Source organism: Stomoxys calcitrans, chromosome 5, assembly GCF_963082655.1.
Source record: "Stomoxys calcitrans chromosome 5, idStoCalc2.1, whole genome shotgun sequence".
NCBI lineage: Eukaryota > Metazoa > Arthropoda > Insecta > Diptera > Muscidae > Stomoxys > Stomoxys calcitrans.
The window spans coordinates 17,382,314-17,391,688 of NC_081556.1; the positions used below are offsets into that span (position 1 = coordinate 17,382,314).

At 35.5% G+C, this 9,375-nt stretch overlaps 1 protein-coding gene across 1 annotated transcript in view; it reads left to right on the forward strand.

The window, feature by feature from the left end:
• The window catches only part of LOC106088193 (protein sine oculis), a 120,327-nt gene extending 113,800 nt beyond the window's left edge, over positions 1 to 6,527 (forward strand). Inside the window, exon 7 of the mRNA XM_013253585.2 lies at positions 3,106 to 6,527. Within this exon, the coding sequence (XP_013109039.2) occupies positions 3,106 to 3,595 (490 nt within the window). The 3' untranslated portion in view covers positions 3,596 to 6,527. The remainder of the gene's footprint in view (positions 1 to 3,105) is intronic.
• Positions 6,528 to 9,375: the final 2,848 nt, after the last annotated feature.

A 9,375-nucleotide genomic window follows, 5' to 3' on the forward strand; every position in this document is an offset into this window, starting at 1 on the left:
ATTTTGTAATTGATCCATTAAAAAATTATTGAAATTTTTAATTAATTTTTTAATTGATCCAATCAAAAAATGATTTGACATTGTTTGCAAATTCCAATTATTTCTATTAATTATTTCAATTAATTTCTTAATTGAAAATGGCAAAAATTTCAATAACTTCTGTAATTGAAATAAAAATTGATATTCAATTAAAAAATTATTAAATCCATAAATTTTTCAATGAAAAACGGTTTAGTTTTCAAATAAATTTTTAACTGAAAATTTTTTGGCGATTTTTTTTCTTTTGCTTTGTAGACGGAAGTCATTGATCTTAGCAAAATCTTGCCAGGAATGCTTTAAGATTGAAGCCCAAATCCTATTGAAACAATAATGGCCTGATTTTGGGTATAATTACTATAGTTTTTATCACTCTCAAAAAAAACACCCCATATAATAATTTCATATAGTAGCTGATGGTAAATGAGTAAGTGATTGTGTAGTAAAAAAAGGGTTATAGACGTACCTCATTTTTTTGAACGACGGGCTGGCTGGCTTGCTGTTTAGCTGGCTGGCTGCTTTACTTGCAAGGTGCTTTTCAATGTTCGCTATAAAAAATATGGGTTTGATGACAACAACGGCGACATGCTGAAAAAAAAGTCGGCAATATACAAAACCACAAAAACCAATAAAATGTTGACTACTTCACATTTAAACGTGTAACCGATGATGTTGATACATTTATCATATTGGTGTACTATACTCGTACCACTATTAGGTGTTTTTTGAACTCATTAAATTTCACCCTTGATTGTTTTTTTCGTTTTTTTTTTTTTTTGGAGGGTTTCCCTTTCAAGTTTCAGTTTTTGTTAAGCAAATTTTAGGTATTGGTGGTTTTTCATACAAGGTGAGGATAAAAAAATTCAGGTGAAAGTTTTTTTTAGCAGAAATTTGGAAATAGTAAAAGTGAAATTTTTTCCAAAATGTTTATTTATAGAAAATTTTTACATTTTACATTTTAATGTTTCTCCTAGTAAGCTCTAAAACATTTTGTATGCGATGGGAAGTAGACATATTCCCCCTTCTCCTATCTTGTGTACGGGACATAGTATGCCGAGGTTCCAATCATCGGTTATGCGTTCTTTCAACCATATCGCGAGGACGGGCTGATGCATTAAAAAAATTAGTATACCCCCATCCTATGGTGGAGGGTATAATACGCCATTGCGTATTCAAGGCGCCACTAACTCGCCTTGTTATATCGAGCATCATAGACACTAAGTATTTAAGTAAGAACCGGTGCCGCCCGGCCTCTCACTGAGACACTGCAATCGTTGCCGCTGATTGTCCGCGACTGCAGTTGCAGCTAATCTGTTTGGAGCATTCCCCTATCCGCAACCTGTGGACGCGCCCTGTAGCTCCTAGCTAGGCTTCCCTTGATAAGGAAGAACACCACACAGATTGGAGCTCCAGCCAGTATGGTGCTTATAGTTATCCCGTGCAGGGAGGATCTGTCTATACACATGCCATCGGTTTGATGTTTGATTCTTTGGTAAAATTTCTGAACTTCATTCTGAAGTGTTTTGCTATTGTCCCGTTATATCATCGGGACAAAGAGTGCCTTCGTCAAGCGGTTGGGCCAGTCGAGTGATTTATGCCATTGCCATCTCTTGAGTTTGCAGCTTTTCGCTATCCAGCTTCCATGCAGTGTCAGATCGTACTTTCTCGCCATGCTCAGACGAGCGCGAACCTTTGCTGCAACAAGGTAATGTTGCGAATGAATGCCTTTGATCTATTACAACGTGATGAATTTAGTTTCTCACTTCTGCAAATGCGAATTTGCCCATGATCATTCAACTAACGGCTTCTTTTTATAGACTAGTACGAACACCTCCTTGGGGAGAAGTTTTTACATGACTGCCATACCATTTCTTAAAAAGGCATAGTTCCACACAAATGTCGCCAGCATTAGGAGGGAATAACCACGGCTGAAATTTTTTTCTGATGTTCTCGCCAGGATTCGAACCCTGATGTTTAGCATCATAGGCGGTCAGGCTAACCTCTGCACTACGACGGCCGCCATCAAATGTTATCTGGTATAAGTTAAATTTTCCGATCGTTGTTCCAAAGATATTCTTCTTTCCTTTCTTGGCATTAAAGTTTCTTTGCATATCATGTGCGTGGCAGCATTCATATGATCCCTCTAGGCGCTCATAAAATATATCCTTAATCGGTTCGCCACAGTCTTCTGTCAGGGTATGGGTACAGATACGAATGATATAAAAGAATTTGGCCTTTATCCGGATCATCTAAAGTCAAGGAATCAATCACAACTCTGTGTTGTTCTGACGCCTATCCCAATGAACGGCACTACCTGCCGACCTTGTACATTTTTCAAAACGTCCGCCAGTGCGCATACCAATGCAAAATGTTTTTTTTTCTTTGAAAACAACAATTTGAAAAATCTCGTTAAAATTGTTATAAAATATCTTTTCGGTGAATTACGATTCTGCACCACTGTGCACCGCAAACCAAATTAATTGTCTGTAGAATATTTTTCCAAAACTTCTTGGAATTTCTTAGGAAATTTTCTCAAAATATATTATCTTTAATACGTTTCGATTGTGTACCACTGTGCAGCAATCGAAAATAATGTTCTAGAAAAGTCACCTGTTGTAGGTAATTTATACGGTACATCATGATGCGTGATCATTGTTATCGTATTGGTGAAAATACATGAGCATGGGTCACATGTACACGTGACCATCAGTCATGGCTAAAAATCAAAATCATTTTGAATATCACGTCCACTGAATGATTACTAAAACGTTCGCGCATCTCTAACTCTATTGTATTGGTGCGTGTGTTTCAAGCTAACTATGTTTTTATGTGGCATGCGATACAGACAATTGCTTTGGCCAAAGTGGCCATTCAGTGCCAAATTTTGGGTCTCATGTAGTTCTCTAGTGTACTTGTGACGCATACACTCTATTCTCACCAATATTATTACAATGACCACGCATCTTGATATGCCATGTAAAGTCCCATTAGACATATTTCTTTCTAATTTTATGTTAAATAATACCAAATACCTTTTTCATAATAATTTTTTTTGATTTCTCTTTACAGTGGTAATCCCGATAAACAGCATTTGGATTCCTCCAGTGATTCAGAAATGGAAGGTGCTCTCATGCAACAAAGTCATGGCACAAATTCCGCCAATAGTAATCCGAACAATAGCAATCATCATGCCACACAACATCACCAACACCATCATCATCAACAACAACAACAGCAGCAGCAACAGCAACATACAGCACAACAATTATCGCCCAATCAAACGCTCAGCAATCATCACACACATCATCATCAGCAGCAGCAACAGCAGCAACAATCCCATCATAGTACAGCTGCACTGACCGCTGCCGATCATGCGCTGAGTGCCCAGTTAATTAGTGGTCCAGCCTTGTCGGTGGCGGCAGCTGCTGCCGCTGCCAAAGGTTCCGGTAATGTACCCACACAAATGGCCCCACTTCCTGCTGCTGTTGCATATTCACATCTGCACAATGTCATGAGTTCTATGCCCATCTATGATATGAGTGAATATCAACACTTATGATTTTAGTTAGATGCCATTTGTACAGGCAGCAACAGTAGTACTGGTACTGGTGGAGAATGGTTGACCACAGCCAAAGTGGCGACTCAAACTCAAGCAGCAACAACATCAAAATCGGCATCAGCAACCACGATGGCATATAGAGAACAACAGCAACAGCAGCAGCATCCTCACCATCATACACAACAGCATAATTTCTATTTTTAATTACCAGCGCAACTCTTGTAGACATTTCAATGAAATAACAACAACAAAAAAAACCAACAATAATTCATAGGCAAGCAACATAGCAACCTAAGAGCATAAAAGTGATCATGATCATCGTTTGGGGTTAATAGATTGAGCGAATCCATGGGAAATATTTGAACTACAACATAAGCCCTGTTTTATTTTAGCACTGAATGGGCAAGCTATGAAGGACAAACATATGGAGCAAAGAATAATCCAGTGCAAATAGGATTTTTAAAGTGACACCTGCTGTGTTTTATTTTAGTCCTATGCAGTGCAATTCAGATGTTCTAGATAAAATATCAGTGCATAGTTGTATTGGTAAATTATCGATCATATTTTAAATATTAGTTAGACATTTTGAAATACATGTATCGAAACATTTACAGCAAGGCAATTTTATAAATTTTATTAGGTTTAGTGTATGTAAATTTACGAAGATTTGGCTAAACTAATCTATTTAATTCAAAATAGATGTATAAAATTCACAATAGGCATATCAATAATTCACAATAGGTATTTAAATAATTCACAACAGGTGTATCAATAATCCATAATAGGTATATCATTAATTCACAATAGAAATATTAATAATTCACAACAAAAAATATCATTCACGATAGATGTGACAGGAAAACAGTTGTGAAAACTTGAAAACATTATAAGAAGAAACAAACAAAACGAGAAAATTCTTGAATGTAAAATTGTCTTTTCATAACATTTTCAAACACTAGCTCTATGTAAAGTAAAAATAAAACAGGGCTATATTGATATTTGCATGTTTAAGAAAGTAGCACTCATATCAGTCTCAACTTAATCAAACTGTCCCAGTTCACAGGAAGGGAAAGACTCTCTTAATGCAAGTTACCAATTAAAGACATTTTTTTTGTAGCCAAAGAAAGATAATTGAATTTAAGTAAACATTTGTTTGTGACAAATTAGGTCAGGTTATAGTGGCAGATGGATTTCCCACATTAAGTGTAAACAGAGCGTGAGGTTCAGCGCTACAAGAGAGAAGCTCTAGATCAAGCGGCATATCAAGCAGGTCTAGACAACATTCATGCAGACACGGTAGCAGATGTCGGAAATGGCTAACGGACACCCCATTGCACCTGAAGCATTTGACCTCCCCTATAAAACCAGAGTAGTTCTGGCTCAATTACGTTCCGGCAGATGCAGCCGCCCCTACTCCTACAGAGCAAGGATTGATGCCGACGTGCAAGATGTATTGCCCGATAGTAACCAGGGACCGCATGGTACACGTCACCTGTTTAACTGCCCAGCCAGACCCACTCGACTCAGACCCAGATACCTGCGGACGCACCCCATCTTAGTCGCAGACTTCCTGGGTCTTGACACTCAACAGAATCAAGCAGACGAAAGATAGAAAACAACAAACTGCTAAAACAACAACAGAGCTGATCACTGATGGCCCTGCCTACAAATTGCATTACTGTTGACCTATGGAAAGCGACAATTTCTCTCATTGAATGAAAATGTGCATGGTTCAAGGTAATAATTGGGATAAATACTTCTATTGATGCCTTAGAAGTGTATTAGGGCCGAAACACTGAGTTAATGACCTCCATCAATTACAACTCATTTCATTTCGCTACCCGATTGCTACTTTTCTGGCAATAACATATTTTGCCGTTATTAGTTCCAGTAGACAGCAAAAACTAAAAATCCGTTTCAATCACGAAATTAATAGATACAATTAATTTTTTAATTGAAACTGCTTCAATCACGAAAATGATATTATCAATCAATGTTTTTAAAGGAATGATTGAAAAATTAAAAAAATGATTAAAATTTTTGAAATTTTCAATTAATTTTATAATTGATCCATTTAGAAAAATTTTGGAAATTTTCTATTAATTTTTTAATTGATGAAATAAAAAGGTGAATAAATTTTTTGCAAATTTTTTGAAATCCGATTCGTACACAGAAAAAAATAAAAATCGGTTTCAATCACAAAATTAGTTGGTTCAATTAATTTTTTAATCCAAACTGCTTCAATCATAAAAATGATAATATCAATCAACGTTTTTAAAGGAACGATTGAAAAAATTTTCAATTAAAAAAGATACATATTCAATTAAAAAAATTATTAAAATTTTCAATTAATTTTATAATAGATCCAATTAAGAAAATGATTAAAATTTTCAATTAATTTTTTAATTGGTTCAATGGGAGGCGGTCTTTCTGCAAAGTTCTGACCTGATGGAGTCCTTCGTCGGCAACAACAACAACATAAAAGAAGGGGTATGAGTCTAAAACCAATTTTGTACTGTAAACATTTTTCGATTCAATTAAAATAATGATTGATTCAATTAAATTTAACGATTGTGATTGAAAATTCTTTTAGATTCAATAAAAAAATTAATTGAATCGATTATTTTTTTAATTAGAAATTGCAAAACTGTGATTGAATAAAAACCATATTCAATTAAAAAACTAATTGAATATTTAATTGAAAACGATTACATTTTCAATAAAATTTTTAATTGAATTTTTTTTAGACGGTTTTGTTTTCTGCTGTAGTTTTCAAATTTCCCATCGCTTATGAATTAACTCCATTCATGAATGGACAACTTAATTGCTGTGCTAGCTATAGACATACATAAAATAGTTTTCAAATGAATCTCCATATAAAAAACTAAATAGTAGACGAATTATATAAGAAATAGTAACTTAATACCCCCAATACCCCCCAAGAAAAAACCCAAGCAAACAAAAATATTCAAATACTATATGCACATTTTGAGGTTATGTATTAAAAGTTGAAAACAAAAATCAACAAGAAGAATGTAAATATCAAAAAAATATATATAAATAAAATAAAATATATATACCTAGAATTATAAATAATTACTAAAATCAAAAATGTGCAAAAAACAATTCTTCTATAATTTTAAATATTATAGCTATTATTATTATTTTTAATAATTTTTAAGTAGTTTCTAGAAACTTTTGTCCATTTTTTTTTTTGTTAAATTTCTTAATTGAAAAGAAGAAAAAGGTATACATATAATAAACAAATGTTTAAATTATTTATAAAACAAAATAAAGAAAAAAAACAAAAATAAAGAAATAAAGAAATATTTTGAAAATAAAATGAAAAGAATGTGTGTACATAAAAACAAAGCCATAAACACTTGTTATTTCCCTTGTCTAGGCCATGGGCATCGTAGAGAGACTTCACCAGCATGAATAGAAAATCCCCTTTTATTTAATTCCCTTTAAATCTTTTCATAATGCTGACAATTAACTTCCATTTAATCGTATTTTGAACAAATTGTCATTGTGACAGATTAACAACAATGACATTTATCGACCGACACTTCACCTTTCACTACACATTCATAGGCAATGTGAATGAAGGTGAAGGTGACTAGGCTGCCTAGCTACCAAGCAATACAAATTAGAGAGTGAAGGTGTAGCTTAAGCCGATTTTCTTGTCGGAACCCTACTTTACACTGACAGCACACAATTTAAACTCTGGCAGCAGCAGACTTCTGCTGAAACCAACTGTATAACAAACAATAAAAAAAAGGTAAAAATAGAGGAAATATTGTTGGGCTACTCTCAACTCCTCCCTCATAAATGGGAATTTTCTTTTCTAAAGAGTTTTCCTTTTAAACTATTTAAATGCTCTCACAAGACCATAATTTAAATCTTAATTTTTTTTTTCTATTGTCAACATTCAATTCTGTTTGTGGTTTCTTTGCAATGGAAGTGGTTCGGGACAATGTAATATCAAGACATCTTTAAATATGTATATATGAAAAATGTCAACAAAGAAACCTTTCCAATATTTAAGAGCTCAATATCCGTTTTAAACTGAATTCCTTTTTTTAAAGAAAAAAAAATGCAGAAAAAAATTAGAACCGGAAATTGTTAAATCCTTCCCAAGCATATCTCACGAAATATTGTTCCAAAATTTTTCTAAATTGGCTATGACAGAACATTTATTCCACTAGCTGAACGTAAAATAACATTCCAAGCGCCTCGATCTTCTGCGCTCATTCTGAAATCTCTGACACCAAGTTTCGAGGTGTCTACCAACACTTGGTCTTTCCATCAGGCTTTTGGTCTTCCCGATTTGCGTGTACAATTGTGTTTGGCTCCAAAAGACTCCTTTGCTGGAGCTTCTTCTTCTATTCTGACAACATGACCTAGCCAACGCATCCGTTGTATTTTGATGCGTGTAACTATGCTATCGTCGTCATACAACTCGTGGTTCATACGTCGACTACAATCTCCATTAACGCAAACTGGTCCATATATTTTACAAAGAATCTTTCTCTCAAATACTTCAAGCACAGCCTCATCTGCTTTCACAAGTACCCATGCTTCAGAACCATATAGCAACACGGGTAGTATCAGTGTCTTGTATAGTGCAATCTTCGTCTCTCGAGTAGTGGCCTTGTTTCTAAACTGCTTACTTAGTCCAAAGTGGCATCTGTTTGCCAGTATTATTCTTCGCTTTATCTCAAAACTGGTATCATTCGTTTAGGTTTCGGCTGTGCCGTGGTAGATAATTCCTATTCGCAACTTTCTCCATTTTCTTTATTTGCTCGGTTGTACACGGCGTTTTCGGAGTTGAAACCATCCATTCCGTCTTATCTCCATTTACTGCCAGACCCATTTTCACTGACTCTCTTTCGATTCTTTCAAAGGCAGCAGTTACTACTTCCGGTAATCTTCACCAGGATATTAAAGAGATCACACGATAGGCTGTCTCCTTGTCTGAAACCTCGTTTGGTATTAAATGGTTCGGAGAGATTCTTTCCAATTCAAACTCAGACATGGCTTGAAATACCTTTGAACGTAAAGGATTATCGAAGGCGGCTTTTTAATCAACAAAGAGATGGTAGGTGTTGATTTGTCCTTCTCGGGTCTTTTCCAGGATTGAATATCTGGTCCATTTACCAGGTGGTAAATCTGGTGGATTTGTCAGGTATAAAGCCGCATTGAAAGGGCTTAATTATCTCATTGACTTTAGGTTTTAATATTTCACACAGTACGCTCGAGAGTATCTTGTCTTGTTATGCGATAGGGAGGAAACTTATTCCTCTGTAGTTGGCACATTCCGTCTTGTCTCCTTTCTTGTGTACGCAATATAGTATGCTGAGGTTCCAAGTGATTCGCTAAGGAATGGTAAAAAGCGATCCATATGTTGAAGATCCCATACGGGTCACTGCTTCCCATATTCCAATGGTAATAAGCGGCTTGGTGGCCAATTTGGTGGAGTACTTGGCTTTATTGTGGGGGGATAGTGGGTTCTATTCCCCCGGGAACTTTGTTCTATTCCGATAGCTTTAAGTGGCAGTCTGCCATAACATACGTACATTGTGATACCACAGGAACAAGAGAAGGAAGAATACAGATCAGGTTTCAGGGACTATACCGAAGACGCATACCGACGACTAACCACATATAGAACGAGTGGCCCCTATTCTAAATCCGGGTATACATGGCAATCTCTCTTGTCCTCAGTCGCAAAGATACTTAAGGCTCTGCTCCTACCTGGCCTGAGCTCGCCCCTGACT